Here is a 22,768-nt window from a genome sequence, read left to right on the forward strand (position 1 = left end):
GCAGTAAAGCACTACTTTGGTTCATACTGTAAATAGTTTATTGAAAACAAAAGTGACTTTTCTTTAAGAAAAATAGTTGAATTGAGGATATTTACATTGAGTACAAACTTAAATAACATTTGTACATATAAACAACCAATGTAGGTAAGTGCACATCACTATATTCATCCCATTATGGGCTCAACAGTGATTTTTATTCTCAAATGCATTTGGATTCTTTTACAAAATATTTAAATTAAATGCATAGATGATCAATTTCTAATACATTGTGAAACAGTTTAATTTGTCAGAACAAAATCAGTTAAAATACTGAACTAAAATACACATTTTATGTGCCAACTAAAACTTATGCCTAACAATACAATTAGAAGTACTTTTGCAGCACCATACCTAGAGTGTGATTCTTCATACTGATTTTAAAGCAAATAAGAATTGAACAAAGTGTAATGACTGAAAGGCAGTACTGTTCGGTCCACATGTATGTACAGTGAAGTGTAGCAGTAACACTGATTCCAGAGGATTGTGTGTGTTGTATTTTTAGTGCCCGGCAAACTTCAGGCTGCAAGTATTAGTCTACCACAAGAGTCTGGCCCTACAGCTCTCAGAGCCGACTGTCTGCTAGTAGTGCCTGTATTAGGCCCAGTTCAGAGAGTACAGATAAAACACAGAAGTAGAGACACCTGTCTGATAGGAGCATTGTGGCGCTTCATATGGTCTCTGTAGTGCTCGAACATGAACAGAAAATCATTCTCCACCGGCACCATGAAGAGCATTTCACTCCCCTTCACCACTAACCTGGGAAGGAATAGAGCAACATTTATATTTGCTTTACAAAACAGAGTTGTCACATTACTATGCAAATGCTTTTGTATACGATAGAAAAATTGTTGACCAAGTTTGTCATTGTTGTTGACCAAATTCATGTTTCAAAACATTCTCTCCCTTTTGATATAAAGCTGTGCTCTATTCATTAGGTGTACCGTAGCTCATTTTCAAAGATGCATTATGGTACATTACAAGCTCAAAACATGTTTCAACAAATTACAATTATGATAATAAATGGATATTTGCATGACAATTAATCGTTACCCCAAATGTAATAATGGTCACAGCCCTAGCTCCCCGTTTGACAAATTCAGTGAACAGAAACTCCCATGTACGCTACTCACTGTCGTCATCGGAGTCGAAGCTGAAGAGGGAGGAGCAGGTATTTTGGGAGAGATGTTTCTCCAGTTCCTCGGTGCTAGTGAAGGAGGAGAAACACTTGGAGCAGCGCTGTCTTTGAGGGGCCTCCTTCTCAGCCACACTCCCCTTTACCGCAGCCTTACTCTTTTTGCCAGTCCCGCAGGAAGTGATCTCGCTGGGCTTCCTGCGCTTGCGCATGCTGAGGGCTGCCTCGGTCAGGTATGTAGAGGGGGGCGGGCGGATGAGGGGAGCTTTGGCCAGTGGTAGGTAGGAAGGATCCTCTAGTTTGAAGGTCTTGTGTTCCGCAATGACAGGTTCCTCTCCGCCAGGCACCACCTGAGCCAAACTAACGATATTGTCCACGTCCCTCATGGTCATTGGCTCAGTGATGTTTTGGAGGATTCTGGGATGGGGGTGTGTGGATGTGGTGGTTTGGGATGGGGGTGTGGGAGAGGGAGAGGTGGTAGTGGTGGTAGGGACGGCTGTCTCGGGGGCTTGGTCTTTCTTATCCTTTTCATCATGGCCGTTGATGAGTTTCATTGTGCAATGATTAGGTGTGGTGACAACACCATGAACAGTGCCTGGAGTCTCCATTGGGCCATCATAGTCGTTACCGTTGGTGTCTAACTCCGGAGTCTGCCCCTCCTCTTTGGTAGCGCTTTGCTCCTCTGTCGGCTCGTCTTTAGGCTGGCCCTGGATGTAATGCCTCCACTCGTGGTCGTGGAGAGAGGGGAGGTGGGAGAAGATCAGCCCACAGCCGGAGTACCCACAGGGGGCCTGGAGAGGCAGGTGCGTATCCATGTGCTCCCAGAGTAAGTGGGTTATGGAGAAGCGCTGGCCACAGTTCAGGTGGAGACACACCTGTTTCAGAGGAGCATCATGGATCTTCATGTGTTCTAGGAAGTGCTGGTGGTTCCACAGGTACCTGGAACAGAAAAGAATAGAGACATAAGCAACACCATTTTCAACAGGCCTTAATTTACCGGCTTAACCATCTATGGGCTGGTTCCCCAGCCTAATCATGGAGAGCAGTAGATTTGGTGCTCTCACTGGCTTCTGCAAGTCGTGTCTCAGGCCTGGCCTGAAGAACACCTCAAGGTTGAAATGTTGTTTTGATAGAAATAATTTGACAGCAGTGTGTGGAGTCTCCCTCTTTTCACCTGTTACAGTAAAGGCACTTCTCATGAGGATCAGAGCGCCTGCTTTTGGGAGTAGGCGTTTCCCTCTGCCCCTTCGACCCGTGCACTGTCACATCCTGGCTCTTCGCCCTCTGTTTCCAGGGGGCCTCGCCCTCAGGGCTCAGCTCTGTGGTAGCGCCCTGCTCCAGCTCGTCTTTAGACTGGGGCTGGGTATAGTGCCTCCACTCGTGGTCGTGGAGAGAGGGGAGGGTAAAGAAGATCTCCCTACAGCCGGAGTACCCACAGGGGGCCTGGAGAGGGCGGTGGGTGTCTATGTGGTCTTTGAGCTCCTGGGCAGTCTTGAAGCGTTGGCCACAGTTCGTGTGGAGACACGCATGTTTTAGAAGAGCATCGTGGAGCTTCATGTGGTCTCTGTAGTGCTCAATCACCAACAAGAGCCTGGGGCACAACAAGAAAAAGATGGAGACATAAGTGACACCATAGTAAAGTTGGAACCCCTGCCCCACCTAGGTACATTGTGGTCTAGTTGGAACCTACATATTTTTCTGTGCCTTTGCATCTGACCTGGGAAATAATCTGTGGGGAAAGACCCTTCTTACCTCTGGCAGATCTGGCACTTCCCCTTCCCCCACTGGAAGGTCTTGTCCAGGACGGCTGCGTCCTCCATGTGGTAGGTGACAGCGTGTCTCAGCAGCGATGGGCCGATCTTCATAAAGATGCTGTCACAGCCCTCTGAAGGACACAGGTGGTACTGCTTCTGCTTCCCCTCCTCCTCTCCTCCCTCGCTCTCCTTGTCCTCTCCTCCCTCTGTCTCCTTCCCAGGCACCACTTCTCTCACGATCACCACTTTGTCTTTCACAGTCACCTGTTCATCAGTCACTTCCACAGACTTCAGGTTGTCCGTGTCCATTTTACACTTCTGGTTCTTTCTGATCAGGTTTCTCAGGTTCTGGATGATTCTACTCTGCTTGCTCACCACCGGCTTGGCTTTAACACATTTGGGTTTAGGAGGCTGGTCCGTCGGAGTCGAGGGCTCGGTCACGTTCTCACCGGGTTTCGCTTCGTTCTCTGAGGCTTGATTAATATTCTTTGAGGGATATGTCTCCCCATTGACAGCAGGTTTGACCTTAATGTTGGCTGTGGAAGTTCTCAGTTCCTCTATGTGCTCTAGAACGTGTTCCTTGGCGCGGTTGTACCTTTGGAAGTGTTTGCCGCAGAAGACACAGCTGAGCCTGGTCTTCCTCAGCTTCAGGTGGGCCAGGGTGTGTCTCACCACGTTGCCTCCCTTGAAGAGCTTCTGGCAGTGGCTGCAGTGGAAGCGCAGGTGTTTGGAGCGTACTGGAGCCTTGCCTGGCTCGGTCTCTTCCCCCTGCAGGTGCAGAAACAAGCTGTTATGCTGTCAAAGTGTAGAGGTGATATTCACAGAACCGGGTGTACTAGATAAACACTAAAGAACTCTGGAGGAAGGTTAAGAATACATTATAGATTAATATTATAGATGAATGAATCACTAGATTTTTTTTTGCTCCAGATAACACTAACCTGAGTGTTTGAGTCTGGTCCCACCTCTGTCACTGTGAATTCACTTTCTCTAGAATGTAGTTCCTTAGCAGCTGTCCCTTTGGAAAGTTTGGCGTAGATGTGGAACAGTTTCAGTGGACATTCCTCCATCTCCAAGGCTGGACCATCCAACTCTGGGTCAGTCTGCTCACTGGGACCTTCTAAAACCTTCACATCTAAAGGCTCCACGTCTAAAGGCTCTACTTCTAAAGGCTCTACTTCTAAAGGCTCTATGTCAGAAGGCTCTACTACTGAACGTTTGGAGTCTAAAGGCTTTGCGTCTGAAGGCTCCGCTTCTAAAGGCTCCACCGCCGAAGGCTCCACCGCCGAAGGCTCCACCGCCGAAGGCTCCACCACCGAAGGCTCCACCACCGAAGTCTCCACCACCGAAGTCTCCACCACCGAAGTCTCCACGTCTGACTCTGGTTTATACTTAAACGGTCTCTCACCATACACACCATTAGGCTGTCCCATGTTAACATATTTCTCAGACTCACTGTGCTGTTGTTTAATACGAACACTGGGTTCTAGATGACTCTCTACCACTTCCTGGTCAACAGGCACTTCATTTTCAGGGAAGGACAGCTCCATGCAAGATATAGTCCGACGGTAAGGTCTCTTACTCTCCCTTCCCTGCCTCATCTCTCTCTTATCCTCCTTTCCATGGCCCCTCTCTTTCCCCTCCCCTCCCTGTCTCTTACCCTCTCCTCTCATTCCCTCCCGTCGCTTCTCCCTCGTTCCCCCTGGGGACATGTTCTCCGTCTGTCTGGTCATCTCCAGGAGCAGCCATCTTGGTTTCCTGCTGCGTCTCTTCAGGATCTGGTTCTTCACATGTCTGGCCAGGTATTCTCTCTGCCGATTGGCCGGTAGCTTGGTGGAGCTTTCAGAACTGAGATTGTGAATGAGGGAGTACTTAATGTCTGGGTCGTCAGCATACTCAATATCTGACCTACACTTTCTTCTCCTCCACCTCCTCTTCCTCCTCCTCCTCCTCACAGAGAAGTCCTCTGTCTGTGACTCAGGAGCATCCCCATTCAATGCCTCCTCATGTTCCTGACCTACAGTGTCAGAGCTCTCCAGTGCTCTGTTAGTGTGTGGGTGGAGGTGGGAGGCATCTGTGTGTATTCTGCATGTCTCCTCCTCCATCCAGTAGCTTGGTATCCACTCCTCCTCCACCTGCTCCAACTCCTCTTCCTCCTTCAGCTCATTGAGAGCATCCCTCATGGCCTTGTCAGTCATCAGCTCCAGACAGTGGGTTCTCAGGGTCAGCAGATTCCAGAACTCTGGGTCAAAGAACAGACCTTTCTTCAGCACCTGGACCAGGACAGAGTTTTCAATTCTAAGTATTACATTATTATTACAACATGTATCCTCAATGAGGAAATCCAACATTTTCTTACATAGAAAAAAAATACATAGCCCAATGGGCTTTCAAATGCTATACTGTACAATGAAATACACTTTTGACAAACGTACTCCCTGGTGCCCCTCTCTGACCTGTAGGATATAGAAGCGGATGTTGGTTCTGACATGGGTGTGCTGGGGGTGTGGCTCCTCATCGGGGTATGTGTAGAGCAGATACATGGTCTTGTAGGCCTCCATGCTACGTTCCAGACAGAACACTAGCAGGGCACAAAGGCGACATACCTCCAGGTCCCTGGGGAGCAGGAAGGCCATGGTCTTACACAGCAGACAGCGTGTTACAGGGTCAGACTGGAGGTCTGTCTGTAACGCTGTAGCACAAAGCTCCACACACAACGGCACTCCCTCACTACCCATCTGGCAAAGAAATAAGAACAATGTGTAACACTTAATTATGTAAATAGCAGAACAACAAAGTTGATTTCTAAGTCAGGGTAAACTAGGACTACAAGCAAACAAGAGTGTCAGATTTGTTGGTGGTTGGCTGTACACCCACCTCTGCTGTGATGACTTTGATGAAGGGGAAGATGGCGCTGGCGTTGATGGCGGAGAGCATCAGCTGGCGACACTCAGACAGGAAGCCCTGCTTAGAGGGATGGGCCCTGAGGTACAGTCTGCTCCACAAGAACACCAGATCCCTGTAACAACACAACATTCTATTATGTTACAGTACTGTGTTATTACTGACCAGATGTAGTACATGAGGTATATATATATCACAGTGTTACTGACCAGATGTAGTACATGAGGTATATATATCACAGTGTTACTGACCAGATGTAGTACATGAGGTATATATATATATCACAGTGTTACTGACCAGATGTAGTACATGAAGTATATATATATCACAGTGTTACTGACCAGATGTACTACATGAAGTATATATATATCACAGTGTTACTGACCAGATGTAGTACATGTCTCCGTTGTGTAGCCGTTGACTGAGGAAGGCTTTGCACAGAGACAGCAGCAGCTCATCTTTCTCCTGGCTCTCTGCGTTACAGATTATCTCTACTGCGTCTCTGCCATCTATCTCAGCCATCTGAGGGAGGAAACAAAACCATAAGTCCATGCTGATGATGCTCATTGTCCATCAACCTACTCTGATTAGAGAGACTGTCTGAAGATAGAGTGAAAGGTAGTTATAGATGGTTGCTGTACCTCCTCGTGCAGGTGTTGGTGTAGTGAGGCCTTGTACAGGCAGGTAAGGTAGGCCTGGTGGAAGAACAGGTGCCTCCACACCTCTGGGTGCTCCAGGCAGCACTTAGCCAGGGCCATGGCCTCCCGCACGCGCTCACAGGCCTGCAGGTACCGCACACGCAGCTCAAAGAACACTGGCTTCTCTGAGCTCAAATACTTCTCCACTTTAACAGGGAGAGAGAGTGGGAGAAGGAAGAGAGGAAAAAGGAAGAGAGGGGGAGAGGAGATAAGAGACAATAAGAAATGCATAGGAACCTCACAAACAAAAAAACAAACAGAGAATGTTTGTGTACCTTCTGTCTGTGTGAGGGCTGTGTCTTTCAGGATGGCCTGCAGAGCAGGTCTCTCCCAGGGACCGCCATCTTTGATGATCTGCCTCACCTGCAGCAGGTACACGTTCCTGTGTCTCAGCAGGCGGCGATGGCAGGCCTACAGAGGAGTAATAAAAAAATAAAGAGAGTCACACACTCTATATATAAACTCCCAGTAATGTATTGGGTAAATCACCAACGTTTCGGCATCACTGTGCCTTCTTCAGGGTCAAAGAGGAGGAAATGGGACTCACGTTAACACAGTTTACATGGATCATCATGATGATTGACAGTGAGAATAAAAACATGACTCTTTTTTGCCTCACCTGAAAAGAGGCTAATATGTCCCTCAGGGGGGCCTCCAGGAACTCCTCTTTCCCGAAGAACAACATCAGCTCAAAGAAGCTCCTGAAAATGACATTTACACATACATGCGCACACACACACACACACACACAGTGCATTTGGAAAGTATTCAGACCCATTCCCCTTTTCCACATTTTGTTACATTACAGCCTTATTCTAAAAGAGATTAAATAAAAAAAATTTACTCAATCTACACACAATACCCCATAATGACAAAGCGAAAACAGGTTGACATTTTTGCAAATGAATTACATTTAAAAACAGATACCTTATTTACATAAGTATTCAGACCCTTTGCTATGAGACTCGAATGTATTTTTTTTAACCTTTATTTAACTAGGCAAGTCAGTTAAGAACAAATTCTTATTTTCAATGACGCCTAGGAACCGATAACTGCCTTGTTCAGGGGCAGAACAACAGATTTGTACCTTGTCAGCTCGGGGATTCGAACTTGCAACCTTTCAGTTACTAGCCCAACGCTCTAACCACTAGGCTAGCTCACTAGCTCAGGTGCATCCTATTTCCATTGATCATCCTTGAGATGTTTCTACAACTTGATTGAAGTCCACCTCTGGTAAATTCAAATGATTGGACATGATTTGGAAAGGCACACACCTGTCTATATAAGGTCCCACAGTTGACAGTGCATGTCAGAGCAAAAACCAAGCCATCAGGTCAAAGGAATTGTCCGTAGAGATCCGAGACAGGATTGTGTCAAGGCACAGATCTGGGGAAAGACACCAAAAAAATTCTGCAGCATTGAAGGTCCCCAAGAACACAGTGGCCTCCATCATTCTTAAATGAAAGAAGTTTGGTACCACCAAGACTCTTCCTAGAGCTGGCCACCTAGCCAAACTGAGCAATCAGGGTAGAAGGGCCTTGATCAAGGACAGGATTATGTCAAGGCACAGATCTGGGGAAGGGTACCAAAACATTTCAGATCCTCTCAAGCTCTGTCAGGTTGGATGGGTAGCGTCGCTGCACAGCTATTTTCAGGTCTCTCCAGAGATATTCGATCTGGGTTAAAGTCCGGGCCACTCAAGGACCTTCAGCGACTTGTCCTGCGTTGTCTTGGCTGTGTGCTTAGGGTCGTTGTCCTGTTGGAAGGTGAACCTTTGCCCCATTCTGAGGTCCTGAGCACTCTGGCTCTGAGTGCTCTCCACCACCACGCTTCACTGACAGTAGGGATGGTGCCAGGTTTCCTCTAGACGTGACGCTTGGCATTCAGGCCAAAGAGTTCAATATTGGTTTCATCAGACCAGAGAATCTTGTTTCCCGTGGTCTGAGAGTCCTTTAGGTGCCTCCAAGTGGGCTGTCATGTAAGCCACTCCTCAGTAAAAAGCACGTCTGGCAACTCTACCATAAATGCCTGATTGGTGGAGTGCTGCAGAGATGGTTGTGCTTCTGGAACTATATATACACACAGTACCAGTCAAATGTTTAGACAACCCAGGAATGAGTAGGTGTTTCTTTATTTTGACTATTTTCTACATTGTAGAATAATAGTGAAGACATCAAAACTATGAAATAACACATGGAATCATGTAACTTCCGGTTTGGAGCGAACAGTCGAACTACGCTTCACTCCACAGGTAATATTACACTTCACTACATTACAACGGTTTGATTTGTTTGATCTGAGCAATTTTTTCTTAGCTAGCTACATAGCCGTCTTTGCATCAAAGATAATCGTGTAGCTTAGAGTAATTATCGAAGTTAGCTATCTTCGTCCTCCTAACGTAGTCATCACTGCTAGTTAGCTAGTCAACACTGCTAGCTAGCCAACCAGCCAACTTCCACCGACTAGCAGCACTGTAGAATCTATTACATTACAACGGAACGACTTGACTAGTGTAGTGTTAGTGAGCCAGCTACATAGTTGTCTTTGCTGTCTTTGCATCTAAGATAATTGTGTAGTTTAGAGTAATTATTAGTAACTAGCCAGCCGCGACGCCAGACTTAGTCAACACACCTAGTCTTCATTAACCCACTGCTAGCTAGCTAGCCAACCGTTACCGACTAGCAGCGCTGTAGATACTAATACTTTACAACGGAACGACTTGATTAGTGTAGTGTTAGTGAGCCAGCTACATAGTTGTCTTTGCTGTCTTTGCATCTAAGATAATTGTGTAGTTTAGAGTAATTATTAGTAACTAGCCAGCCGCGACGCCAGACGTTTTCAACACACCTAGTCATCATTAACCCACTGCTAGCTAGCTAGCCAACAGCTAGCCAACCGCTACCGACTAGCAGCGCTGTAGATACTAATACTCTACAACGGAACGATTTGACTAGTGCAGTGTTGGCTAGCTAGCTACATAGTTGTCTTTGTCATAGCTTGATAATTGTGTAGTTTAGTAATTATCGAGGTTAGCTAGCCAGCTATTGCCGTCCCCCGCGACGCCATTTTTCCAAACCCAGCCAACTATTACCGACGAGTAGCACTGTAGAAACTAAATACATTACAAAGGAACGTCTTGATTAGTGTTATGTTAGCTAGCTACAAAGTTGCTTTTGTATCATGACAAGGTGTAGTACTGAAACTATCGAGGTCACCTAGCCAGCTACACCTAGCCAGCTACACGTTCAAACAAAGTCAACAACGCAGCCACTGCTAGCTAGCCTACTCCACCAGCCATCAGTACTGTATCATTTTAGTCAATAAGATTTTTTGCAACGTAAGCTTAACTTTCTGAACATTCGAGACGTGTAGTCCACTTGTCATTTCAATCTCCTTTGCATTAGCGTAGCCTCTTCTGTAGCTTGTCAACTATGTGTCTGTCTATCCCTGTTCTCTCCACTCTGCACAGGCCATACAAACGCTCCACACCGCGTGGCCGCTGCCACTCTAACCTGGAGGTCCCAGCGCGCACGACCCACGTGGAGTTCCAGGTCTCCGGCAGCCTCTGGAACTGCCGGTCTGCGGCCAACAAGGCTGAGTTCATCTCAGCCTATGCTACCCTCCAGTCCCTAGACTTCCTGGCGCTGACGGAAACATGGATTACCACAGATAACACTGCTACTCCTACTGCTCTCTCCTCGTCTGCCCACGTGTTCTCGCATACCCCTAGAGCATCGAGCCAGCGGGGTGGTGGCACTGGAATCCTCATCTCTCCCAAGTGGACATTCTCTCTTTCTCCCCTGACCCATCTGTCTATCTCCTCATTTGAATTCCATGCTGTCACAGTTACCAGCCCTTTCAAGCTTAACATCCTCATCCTTTATCGCCCTCCAGGTTCCCTTGGAGAGTTCATCAATGAGCTTGACGCCTTGATGAGTTCCTTTCCTGAGGATGGCTCACCTCTCACAGTTCTGGGTGACTTTAACCTCCCCACGTCTACCTTCGACTCATTCCTCTCTGCCTCCTTCTTTCCACTCCTCTCCTCTTTTGACCTCACCCTCTCACCTTCCCCCCCTACTCACAAGGCAGGCAATACGCTTGACTCATCTTTACTAGATGCTGTTCTTCCACTAATCTCATTGCAACTCCCCTCCAAGTCTCCGACCACTACCTTGTATCCTTTTCCCTCTCGCTCTCATCCAAAACTTCTCACTCTGCCCCTACTCGGATGGTATTGCGCCGTCCCAACCTTCGCTCTCTCTCTCCCGCTACTCTCTCCTCTTCCATCCTATCATCTCTTCCCTCTGCTCAAACCTTCTCCAACCTATCTCCTGACTCTGCCTCCTCAACCCTCCTCTCCTCCCTCTCTGCATCCTTTGATTTTCTCTGTCCCCTATCCTCCAGGCCGGCTCGGTCCTCCCCTCCTGCTCCGTGGCTCGACGACTCACTGCGAGCTCACAGAACAGGGCTCCGGGCAGCCGAGCGGAAATGGAGGAAAACTCGCCTCCCTGCGGACCTGGCATCCTTTCACTCCCTCCTCTCTACATTTTCCTCTTCTGTCTCTGCTGCTAAAGCCACTTTCTACCACTCTAAATTCCAAGCATCTGCCTCTAACCCTAGGAAGCTTTTTGCTACCTTCTCCTCCCTCCTGAATCCTCCTCCCCCTCCCCCCCTCCTCCCTCACTGCGGATGACTTCGTCAACCATTTTGAAAAGAAGGTTGACGACATCCGATCCTCGTTTGCTAAGTCAAGCGACACCGCTGGTCCTGCTCACACTGCCCTACCCTGTGCTTTGACCTCTTTCTCCCCTCTCTCTCCAGATGAAATCTCGCGTCTTGTGACGGCCGGCCGCCCAACAACCTGCCCACTTGACCCTATCACCTCCTCTCTTCTCCAGACCATTTCCGGAGACCTTCTCCCTTACCTCACCTCGCTCATCAACTCATCCTTGACCGCTGGCTACGTCCCTTCCGTCTTCAAGAGAGCGAGAGTTGCACCCCTTCTGAAAAAAACTACACTCGATCCCTCCGATGTCAACAACTACAGACCAGTATCCCTTCTTTCTTTTCTCTCCAAAACTCTTGAACGTGCCGTCCTTGGCCAGCTCTCCTGCTATCTCTCTCAGAACGACCTTCTTGATCCTAATCAGTCAGGTTTCAAGACTGGGCATTCAACTGAGACTGCTCTTCTCTGTGTCACGGAGGCTCTCCGCACTGCTAAAGCTAACTCTCTCTCCTCTGCTCTCATCCTTCTAGACCTATCTGCTGCCTTTGATACTGTGAACCATCAGATCCTCCTCTCGACCCTCTCCGAGCTGGGCATCTCCGGCGCGGCCCACGCTTGGATTGCGTCCTACCTGACAGGTCGCTTCTACCAGGTGGCGTGGCGAGAATCTGTCTCCGCACCACGTGCTCTCACCACTGGTGTCCCCCAGGGCTCTGTTCTAGGCCCTCTCCTATTCTCGCTATACACCAAGTCACTTGGCCCTGTCATATCCTCACACGGTCTCTCCTATCATTGCTATGCAGACGACACACAATTAATCTTCTCCTTTCCCCCTTCTGACAACCAGGTGGCGAATCGCATCTCTGCATGTCTGGCAGACATATCAGTGTGGATGACGGATCACCACCTCAAGCTGAACCTCGGCAAGACGGAGCTGCTCTTCCTCCCGGGGAAGGACTGCCCGTTCCATGATCTCGCCATCACGGTTGACAACTCCATTGTGTCCTCCTCCCAGAGTGCTAAGAACCTTGGCGTGATCCTGGACAACACCCTGTCGTTCTCCACTAACATCAAGGCGGTGACCCGATCCTGTAGGTTCATGCTCTACAACATTCGCAGAGTACGACCCTGCCTCACACAGGAAGCGGCGCAGGTCCTAATCCAGGCACTTGTCATCTCCCGTCTGGATTACTGCAACTCGCTGTTGGCTGGGCTCCCTGCCTGTGCCATTAAACCCCTACAACTCATCCAGAACGCCGCAGCCCGTCTGGTGTTCAACCTTCCCAAGTTCTCTCACGTCACCCCGCTCCTCCGCTCTTTCCACTGGCTTCCAGTTGAAGCTCGCATCCGCTACAAGACCATGGTGCTTGCCTACGGAGCTGTGAGGGGAACGGCACCTCCGTACCTTCAGGCTCTGATCAGGCCCTACACCCAAACAAGGGCACTGCGTTCATCCACCTCTGGCCTGCTCGCCTCCCTACCTCTGAGGAAGCACAGTTCCCGCTCAGCCCAGTCAAAACTGTTCGCTGCTCTGGCACCCCAATGGTGGAACAAGCTCCCTCACGATGCCAGGACAGCGGAGTCAATCACCACCTTCCGGAGACACCTGAAACCCCACCTCTTTAAGGAATACCTGGGATAGGATAAAGTAATCCTTCTAACCCCCCCCCCCTTAAAAGATTTAGATGCACTATTGTAAAGTGGTTGTTCTACTGGATATTATAGGTGAATGCACCAATTTGTAAGTCGCTCTGGATAAGAGCATCTGCTAAATGACTTAAATGTAATGTAAATGAAATGTAGTAAACAAACAAAAAAAAGGTATTAAACAAATCAAAATATTTTTATATTTGCGATTCTTCAAAAAGCCACCCTTTGCCTTGATGACAGCTTTGCACACTTTTGGAATTCTCTCAACCAGCTTCATGAGGTAGTCACCTGGAATGCATTTTAATTAACAGGTGTGCCTTGTTAAAAGTTCATTTGTGGAATTTCTTTCCTTCTTAATGCGTTTGAGCCCGTCAGTTGTGTTGTGACATGGTAGGGGTGGTATAGAGAATATAGCCATATTGTCAAGAACAACTCAAATAAGCAAAGAGAAACAACAGTCCATTATTACTTTAAGACATGAAGATCAGTCAATCTGGAAAATATCAAGAACTTTGAAAGTTTCTTCAAGTGCAGTCGCAAAAACCATCAAGCGCTATGACGAAACTGGCTCTTACGAGGACCGCCACAGGAAAGGAAGACCCAGAGTTACCTCTGCTGCAGAGGATAAGTTCATTAGAGTAACCAGCCCCAGAAATTGCAGCCCAAATAAATGCTTCACGGAGTTCAAGTAACAGACACATCTCAACATCAACTGTTCAGAGGAGACTGCGTGAATCAGGCCTTCATGGTCAAATTGCTGAAAAGAAACCACTACTAAAGGACACCAGTAAGAAGAAGAGACTTGCTTGGGCCAAGAAACACGAGCTATGGACATTAAACCGGTGGAAATCTGTCCTTTGGTCTCATGAGTCCAAATTTGAGATTTTTGGTTCCAACCGCCGTGTCTTTGTGAGACACAGAGTAGGTGAACGGATGATTTCTGCATGTGTGGTTTCCACCATGAAGCAGGTGGTGTGATGGTGTGGGGTTGCTTTGCTGGTGACAGTGATTTATTTAGAATACAAGGCACACTTAATCTGCATGGCTACCACAGCGATACGCCATCCCATCTGGTTTGTGCTTAGTGGGTCTATCATTTGTATTTCAACAGGACAATTACCCAAAACACACCTCCAAGTGATGGTGCTTCATCAGATGACCTGGCCTCCACAATCACCCGACCTCAACCCAATTGAGATGGTTTGGCATGAGTTGAACCACAGAGAGAAGGAAAAGCAGCCAACAAGTGCTCAGCATATGTGGGAACTCCTTCAAGACTGTTGGAAAAGCAATACAGGTGAAGCTGTTTGAGAGAATGCCAAGGGTGTGCAAAGTTGTCATCAAGGAGAATGGTGGCTACTTTGAAGAATCGCAAATATAAAATATATTTCGATTTGTTTAACACTTTTTTGGTTACTACGTGATTCCATATGTGTTATTTCATAGTGTTGATGCCTTCACTGTTATTCTACAATGTAGAAAATAGTCAAAATAAAGAAAAACCCTTGAATGAATAGGTGTGTCCAAACTTTTGACTGGTACTATCTATATATACAGTTGAAGTTGGAAGTTTACATACACCTTAGCCAAATACATTTAAACTCAATTGTTCACAATTCCTGACATTTAATCCTAGTAACAATTCCCTGTCTTAGGTCAGTTACAGGCTGACCACACCGCTCGCGTCGTATGCGTTGCAAAATACATTTTGAAATCTATGTTATTCAATTATTGAATAACGCGCCAACGAGCGTCTGCATTGCCAAGGGCTAAAATAGAAATCAGTTCCATTTCTGACGCAGATCGCGCTGAAATTCCTGCCTCTCCCATCTCCTCATTGGTTTATAGAAGCAGGTACCCACGTGCCATCTCCTCATTGGTTATACCCACGTGGGTGACTGAAAGACAAACAAGGTCAGTGGCGGTAATGCACCTAATTTATGAAAGTTGCCAATCGCAATATAAAGTCAAGAGAAGAAAAAGCCTGGAAGGAAGAGAGCTGACTAGAGACGATTCGGTTGACTGTTTTATGTGTGGATTAATTGCCAGAGTAGAGGACCTTGTGCATTTCAGGTAAAATAACAACTCAATGTTTATATCCCTGGAAAAATTAGCTAGCAAGTGCAAGCTAGCTAGCTAAATTGCCATAAAGGTTTAATGCTTTTCGACCTGTCTCCAAATGAATGTAATTGGTTCAGAGTTTGTTTTGATATTTTAACCTGCGTGTTGTGATCGCATTTGGTGTGGGGGGACAAAATAAATGTGTGCGCAGCCGGTTTGGGTTCCGTGTAAGGATCTTTAAGCTTTAACTTATTGACTGATGTCTTGAGATGTTGCTTCAACATATCCACATACTTTTCCTCCCTCATGATGCCATCTATTTTGTGAAGTGCACCGGTCCCTCCTGAAGCAAAGCACCCCCACAACATGATGCTGCCACCCCCGTGTTTCACGGCTGGGATGGTGTTCTTCGGCTTGCAAGCCTCCCCCTTTTTCCTCCAAACATAACGACGGTCATTATGGCCAAACAGTTCTATTTTTGTTTCATCAGATCAGAGGACATTTCTCCGAAAAGTGCTATCTTTGTCCCCATGTGCAGTTGCAAACCGTAGTCAAGCTTTTTTATGGTGGTTTTCGAACAGTGGCTTCTTTCTTGCTGAGCGGCCTTTCAGGTTATGTCGATATAGGACTCGTTTTACTGTGGATATAGATACTTTTGTACCTGTTTCCACTAGCATCTTCACAGGGTCCTTTGCTGTTGTTCTGGGATTGACTTGCACTTTTTGCACCAAAGTGCGTTCATCTCTAGGAGACAGAACGCGTCTCCTTCCTGAGCGGTATGACGGCTGCGTGGTCCCATGGTGTTTATACTTGCGTACTATTGTTTGTACAGATGAACGTGGTACCTTCAGGCGTTTGGAAATTGCTCCCAAGGATGAACCAGACTTGTGGAGGTCTGCAACTTTTTTCTGAGGTCTTGGCAGATTTCTTTTGATTTTCCCATGATGTCAAGCAAAGAGGCACTGAGTTTGAAGTAGGCCTTGAAATACATCCACAGGTACACCTCCAATTGACTCAAATTATGTCAATAAGCCTATCAGAAGCTTCTAAAGACATGACATCATTTTCTGGAATTTTCCAAGCTGTTTAAATGCTCTCGCAACTTAGTGAATGTAAACTTCTGACCCACTGGAATTGTAATACAGTGAATTATAAGTGAAATAATATGTCTGTAAACAAACTGTGTGTGTATGTATATATATATATATATATATATATATATATATATATATATATATATATATATATAAATAAATATATACACATACACATTCAGAGAACAGTCGTGCTGGACAGCACATTGTAGAAAGAGAATATTCAAGTCAGCTTTGTACAGTGTGGGTCAGCATTACATGATGAAAACCAAACAAGTACTTACAAAGCCAAGCTGCTGAGAGCATAACAGACGTGCTGACAGTCATCGGGGTAGGCAACAGTGGCTCTGGTGAAGCAGGTCAGAGCCGTCCGCAGCACCTTCAGCTGGGGCAGCGGCACCTGCCATCTCCCTGTGTGCACCTCTACCAGCTTTACAGGAAGACAGAGATACAGGGGCTGTGATTGAGATACACAGGCCAGTGCACATTATTGGATCTGTATGTCATGTGTTGTTGTGGTTACTGAATTCTGAAATATTAAAACCTTTTTTCAGGTGATTTTCATGTATTGTAGAGATCTCAGCATCTGTGCAGTCGAGACTTGTGTAGCTGGCTAGCAATCTAGATTTTAGACCATGTGGCAAGGGAATGTTTCAGGGAAGAGTGCTGCTCAAATTGGGTTTCATTGCTCGTTAGATGTGCTGGGTAGTACCACCTCAAGACTTACTATAAAATCAAGTGACAGCGCGCCTTATTTGTCAACGTTATTGGCAAGTGGAGTGAGCCAATATATTGTAATGAAACAGCAAGCAGGGAGCAGGTCTCGAACCCTCGACCTTCTAGCCCGAAGTCCGGCGCGCTATCGACTGTGCAGCAAAAGCATGCTCCAGCGGCAGAGTCGATTTCCGCGCTTATAAACCCAGGGTCGTTACTATATTTTTTACATGATCCTCTCTTTGACTAGACTACTAACGTTACACAAAATTCAAAAGGAAGTAAGGCACATTTCCTCATATGAATAAATTCAACGTTTTTGCTTACCGTTTCATACACATCTGTGTGGTTTTACTATGAAGATGATACGTTTAATTCGTAACTACATCCTTCGTAAAAAATACATTGATTACACTGGTGGTCATTATGTCAACAATATCTAGGTTTTTGCCACCCGTTATAACTAATTGGTGGCGCAGTCCGTTGCTGTTTTCATGTTATCCAGAGCGTTGGTGACTGGAACTGTGCTGCTGGCAACAATTTATTACGCTTTTTTACTGACGTTTACTGACACCCGCCATATTCAACCGTGCGAGTGCTCTGAAATCGGAGTAGATTGACAATTCTTGCTATGTCCATTGAAACGCACAATGACTATCCCACTTAGCTAAGAATGATGTGAATAATCAAGTCAATAAACGTTGGTTAGTTAGTTAATATACTGCATGGCAAGTTCGATGTATTTTTATCCAACTACGTAACTAGGGGCGGACGGTAGCCTAGTGGTTAGAGCCAGTAACCAAAAGGTTGCTGGATCGAATCCCCTTCTTCCCTGGTAGGCCGTTTTTGCATATAAGAATGTGTTCTTAACTGACTTGTCTGGTTAAATAAAACAAAAATGCTTACATACTGCTGTAATGCTATTTGTAGCTAACAAATTGTCAGCCAACATAACGTGTAATGTAACTTGTTTGAAAGGGCATTACATTTTCTTAACATTTGTCATTAGTTAGTTCTCGTTGGACTTTGGCTGCATATTTTCCGACATTTCTTCAAAACTGAAAACGATGTGAAGCCACGCCCATTTCCTGAAGAACGTGTGTATACTTCATATTTTGGCGAATTTAGTACGCAGGAACTTTTGGCATACTCACTACATCCATACTATGACCAGTAAGCATACTATATAATCAGTGCGGGTTAGTATGAGTATTCGAACACAGCTCTAGTTAGTTTCTAGTAATCTCTCCTAGTTCAGTCTTGTTCTTTGTATTTTATATGGCATTTGGCAAGCAACTTTAAGGTGCATCAACCAACTGGACTAGAGTGGAGTGTGGACCTCATTCGTCTGCCAATCACCCACGTGGGTATATCCTCCTAAAAACAAATGAAATGGGAGAGGCGGGACTTGCAGCGCAACAAGCGACTAATATAGAACCAAGTTCTATTTTAGCGCCTGGTTACGCAAATGCTTGTTGACACACGCGAGCAGTTTGGATGAAATTATTGAATAACATGCATGTGTACATTTATTTTGCAGGCGTTGTGGTCAGCATGTTACACAGCAAGTGGCAATAGATTTCAGGAACTCAGCGCCTTACTACTGTGAGGTAACTGTCCAGAACCACATTTGTAAGCGATGGACATTATTTTATTATGAGTGTGCCAGTGGACTTATGGTAAGTATGCTTTACTGAGAAAGTGTTGGGATCAGGTACAATTACCCACCCCTAAACGAATACTTATGAGCAATTCCCCCACCCACAACTTCTCACCTTAATGCATTGTTTTATTTTTCTTGGAGGTGCTGGGCAAAGGCTGAACTTGGGGTTGAGAGTTACTCTTTAAACGCATATCCAGTCGTTGAGATCTGATTCTGCGCAGCGCAAGATGAGACAGGCATATCATCAATCAACCACATTTTTCAAATACTTTGGGGCTAAATTCCAGTAAAACTTGGGAGAAGGGTTAAAGTGCAGCCTGCAGTTCAGAGCGATCCTGCATCTGCAGGAACACCTCTATACTTATATTGGTACATGTTTATTAAGCTAGGACAGCGGGAGCTCTCCAGTGCAGTACGTGGTGTTAATGCACAATGTTGGATATCAGCCGCAGATAAACTCCACTGAAAAAGAAGCGGGGCCGAAAACAGTAACTAGCTAGCAATACACCCGCAGACAGTGTCCTTCACCCCGCCTGTCGGGCACTGTTTTCCCGCAGTTCTGTTAACGACAGCAGGTGATCGGCAGGCTGGAGCGAAGGACACTGCTAGTTTATCCAGCTAGTACACAGCAGGCGGGGGCTACACCTGTGGCTACACCGTGTGCTAACTAGCTATGTGCGCTAGCTAACTAGAAAGCTAACTAACACATGGTGTCGTTAACTAGCTACCTAGTTCGCTTGCACACGGTATCGCCCCAGCGGGAGGCGGGTGCTACTGGTAGACAGTGTCCTTCGTCCCCGCCTATCAGGCACCGTTTTCCCCATAGTTCTGTTAAATACGATGAGGGCAATCTAGAACACGGTGTCGCTAACATGCAATCGCTCCATCCTGATGTTCTAGCGGGAGCGACCGGTAGACAGTGTCCTTCGCCACTGCCTGTTAGGCACTGTTTCCCAGCATTTCTGTTCCGCAGGCAGAAGAAAAGGACACTGTCTACCAGTGTCGATCCCGCTAACTAGCAAGGAGGATTTTGGGAAGCAGGGGATTAAAGAACCTTAGATAATAGTGTAACGACCCTGGGTTTATAAGCGCGGAAATCGACTCTGCCGCTCGAGCATGCTTTTGCGGCACAGTCGATAGCGCGCCGGACTTCGGGCTTGAAGGTCGAGGGTTCGAGACCTGCTCCCTGCTTGCTGTTCATTACATTGGTGTCGGAAGTGATCGGACCTTGCATCCACGACAGTGCGTGTGCTTGGCCGGTGAGCGCGTTCCTGTAAGGCGTTGAGTCGCAAGCTAGCGCGAGGACGCGCTCTTTGAAAGGAGGGAGTAGTGTAACGACCCTGGGTTTATAAGCGCGGAAATCGACTCTGCCGCTCGAGCATGCTTTTGCGGCACAGTCGATAGCGCGCCGGACTTCGGGCTTGAAGGTCGAGGGTTCGAGACCTGCTCCCTGCCTGTTCATTACAATACTTTTATTTCTCACATTCAAAAGTGTCAAAAGCGTGAAGATGTGCCCGGTGGGGTGGCCTAACTACTTACAAAATGCGTGCTTCTGACGAAGTAAGGTACCTTAACATTTAAGGTCATTTCATAAAACTTGAGGCTCTCCATGCTCACTAGTTGCTCAACATATTTGCTGCTACTTCAATCAGTCCCGTTTTAAAAGACTCCCTTATCTGTTTTACATTCCCTGAGACCAACCAGAAATTATTTATTGGCCAAATATTCCCAGATTTTTTTATAAACAGCCACATGTGGTCTCTCGTTTCTGCATCACCAAATTTTGCGTGAGGGAAAAAAGTAGGCTACGTGTGTTTCTATTAGCTCGTTCGGTGCCGTGGGAACAAGGCTGTAGTGGAGCGCTTCTCACAATGGTGCTCAGATCAAAGCTGCTGAATCAATAACAAAACATGTATTTGTACTAATCTAATTACATTGATAACCAGTTTATAATAGCAATAAGGCACCTCTGGTGTTTGTTGGTGGTATATGGCCAATATACCACGGCTAAGGGTTGTATCCAGGCACTCCGTGTTGCAGTAGGCTTTAGAACAGCCCTTAGCTGTGGTATATTGGCCATCTACCACACCCCCTCGGGCCTTATTGCTCAATTAACACCATCTGCTGTAATCTGCTCACAAAAAACTTGAAGATCTAAATGCATATTCCCATGAAACTGATTTGAGATCAAATGATTGAGATGCAGATTAAATTTGGACGTTTCACGTTTAGAATTGTCATTCATGATTAACAGTGATGGCCCATTTTGAAACTAGGTATGCCTTACTTGGTGTTTGGGGGTATTAAAAATAGGTGCTGCCATTTTTTTTTATTTTATTAATGTAGGCTACACTGTCCCACAATTATCCTGTTGTCCTCCATATGGGTATTTTAAATCTGGTCGCCCTAGCTTTTTGCCAACAGACCCTTCATAGCCTGGTTCCTCTCCAGGTGTCTTCCTAGGTTCTGGCCTTTCTAGGGAGTTTTTCCTGGCAACCGTGATTCTACACCTGCATTGCTTGCTGTTTGGAGTTTTAGGCTGAGTTTCTGTACAGCACTTTTGATATATCAGCTGATGTAAGAAGGGCTATATAAATACATTTGATTTGATGTGACAGCTTTAGCTAGCTTATTAGCCAACTGGCTAAATGTAAACACTGTATTAACATATTAGCGAAGAAAAATGTATTGCAGCACAGCGAGCTACATGCCAGCTTGTCATTTTAGCTAAACTTGTGGACACAATCAGTAACGTTAGGCTTCTTCACAGTGATAGGTAGACAGTTTTGCATGCTAGCTAGCATTCCTAGGTTGTGTTCGTAAATAGACTCCGGAGAACGTTCGTAAATTCAGAGCGTTGTCAGATTGTCCGTTCATAAATTCAGAACGTTGTCAGATTGTCCGTTCATAAATTCAGAACGTTTCGCCACAGAACAATGAGACAGATATTTTACCGGATGTATAAATGTGAAGCATCTGGTTGGCGTTTCCACTCACTACCAAATATCCTGCCGAGACGAAACCCAGTAGCATGCAGTGGGAGAAAATTGATTTTGGCCGACATTCTGCACATATTCTCCTCGATGAAACATTTGATCTCCATACAGTTCAGAAAAGTAATCTGTAACAAACAGTGGACTGCGTTTTGTAGACTTTACCATTTGCAAAAAAAAAAAAAAAATATATATATATATATATATATATATATACACACAATTGTAAATGGTGTTGTTTAGGAGTGCAAGGGCGAATCGAGTTAATACACGCACATCAGCGTTCCCTAACGGAAATATGCAAATAAATGCTAGAACGCGCCAATTGGATCCCGCTAGCTCGTTCTAGGCTCTGCCCATCTCCTTGCTTGTTCTGCCCACTAGGATTTATTTGCTCCCATTGGAAACGACAGCTCTATCTTTGGTTACGCTCTCCGGATCGTACACTGGATGCTGTGGCTGAGGAGTAGGGTTGATCAGAGCGTTCTGGCCTCACAACAACAGTCAAGCACCTAAGCTAAATGAGTTTGCTAACAAGCTACTTCCAGACACAAATGAGAGAACACCTCCTCACTCTGGCCATTTTAATCACCCTAGCAGAACTGGTTAGGCTGTTTTCATGTTATTTAGAGCGGTGGTGACTGTGCTGCCGTTTACAGTACTGATATCGGTCATATTCTACGGATGTTGCGCGTTCATAAATTCCTCATTCGTCGAGTGCTTTGAATTCGGAGTAGATGGCTAGTGAATTTACGAACGCACCCATAGTTAGCGTGTAACGTCACAGTGGTAGCTAAAGTTGGCTAGCTAGCCAACTCAAAGAGAAATAAAAGCTCTGTGGGGTAACGTTATAGCTAGCTAGGCCAGTATAGGTTGACTGCATTTGCGATGAATGCTAGTTAGCTAATTAACGCGATGCAACGTTAGCAAATACATTACTTTACCAGCCATCTACAGTAGCTGAACTGCTTCGTACTGCAAGCAACTGGCTAATAGTAGCTAGCAAGCTTGGCCTAAGAACTCGCCTCTCTCCCAACTAAAACCAGGAATTGTCGTGATTTAGCTTACCTTACAAAACTCAGAGCAATATTCTTTGCTTTGTACCGAACAGTTGTCGTTAGAGTATATGTACAAAGTCTCCAGTTCCAATTCTAGCCTGTCTGTTTCCAAATCACTTTCCCCCTCCGCCATACTGGCTCGTTTACCTTGCACATAAAGGGCCTACTAGCGGATAGGTTGACATACTACAACTAATATCCTGGATCGAGATTGGATAAAAACTACATCAATATGAAGGGTTATGAGAAAGCAAGGCAGTTGCTCGTAATGCTTTTACATTT

General features: G+C 46.0%; 1 protein-coding gene across 3 annotated transcripts; it reads right to left on the reverse strand.

The window, feature by feature from the left end:
- Positions 1–15: 15 nt before the first annotated feature.
- On the reverse strand, positions 16–22,635 carry LOC115161071 (zinc finger protein 292). 3 transcript variants are annotated; one of them, XM_029711786.1, is made up of 13 exons: positions 22,497–22,635; positions 16,343–16,488; positions 7,147–7,228; positions 6,803–6,938; positions 6,471–6,673; positions 6,215–6,351; positions 5,803–5,944; positions 5,382–5,663; positions 3,867–5,198; positions 2,924–3,693; positions 2,346–2,762; positions 1,170–2,110; positions 16–795 (listed from the first exon to the last, which is right to left on the reverse strand). In XM_029711786.1, the coding sequence occupies exons 1-13, from the start codon at positions 22,617–22,619 to the stop codon at positions 791–793; spliced, it is 4,716 nt and encodes a 1,571-aa protein (XP_029567646.1). In that variant the 5' UTR covers positions 22,620–22,635; the 3' UTR covers positions 16–790. The 3 variants fall into 3 exon arrangements, with proteins under 3 accessions (XP_029567646.1, XP_029567645.1, XP_029567647.1); XM_029711785.1 differs by lacking the exon at positions 16–795 and having other exon boundaries at positions 802–2,110; XM_029711787.1 differs by lacking the exons at positions 16–795; positions 16,343–16,488; positions 22,497–22,635 and adding an exon at positions 14,035–14,053 and having other exon boundaries at positions 802–2,110.
- Between the last annotated feature and the right edge of the window lie 133 nt (positions 22,636–22,768).

This window comes from Salmo trutta, chromosome 24 (assembly GCF_901001165.1).
Source record: "Salmo trutta chromosome 24, fSalTru1.1, whole genome shotgun sequence".
NCBI lineage: Eukaryota > Metazoa > Chordata > Actinopteri > Salmoniformes > Salmonidae > Salmo > Salmo trutta.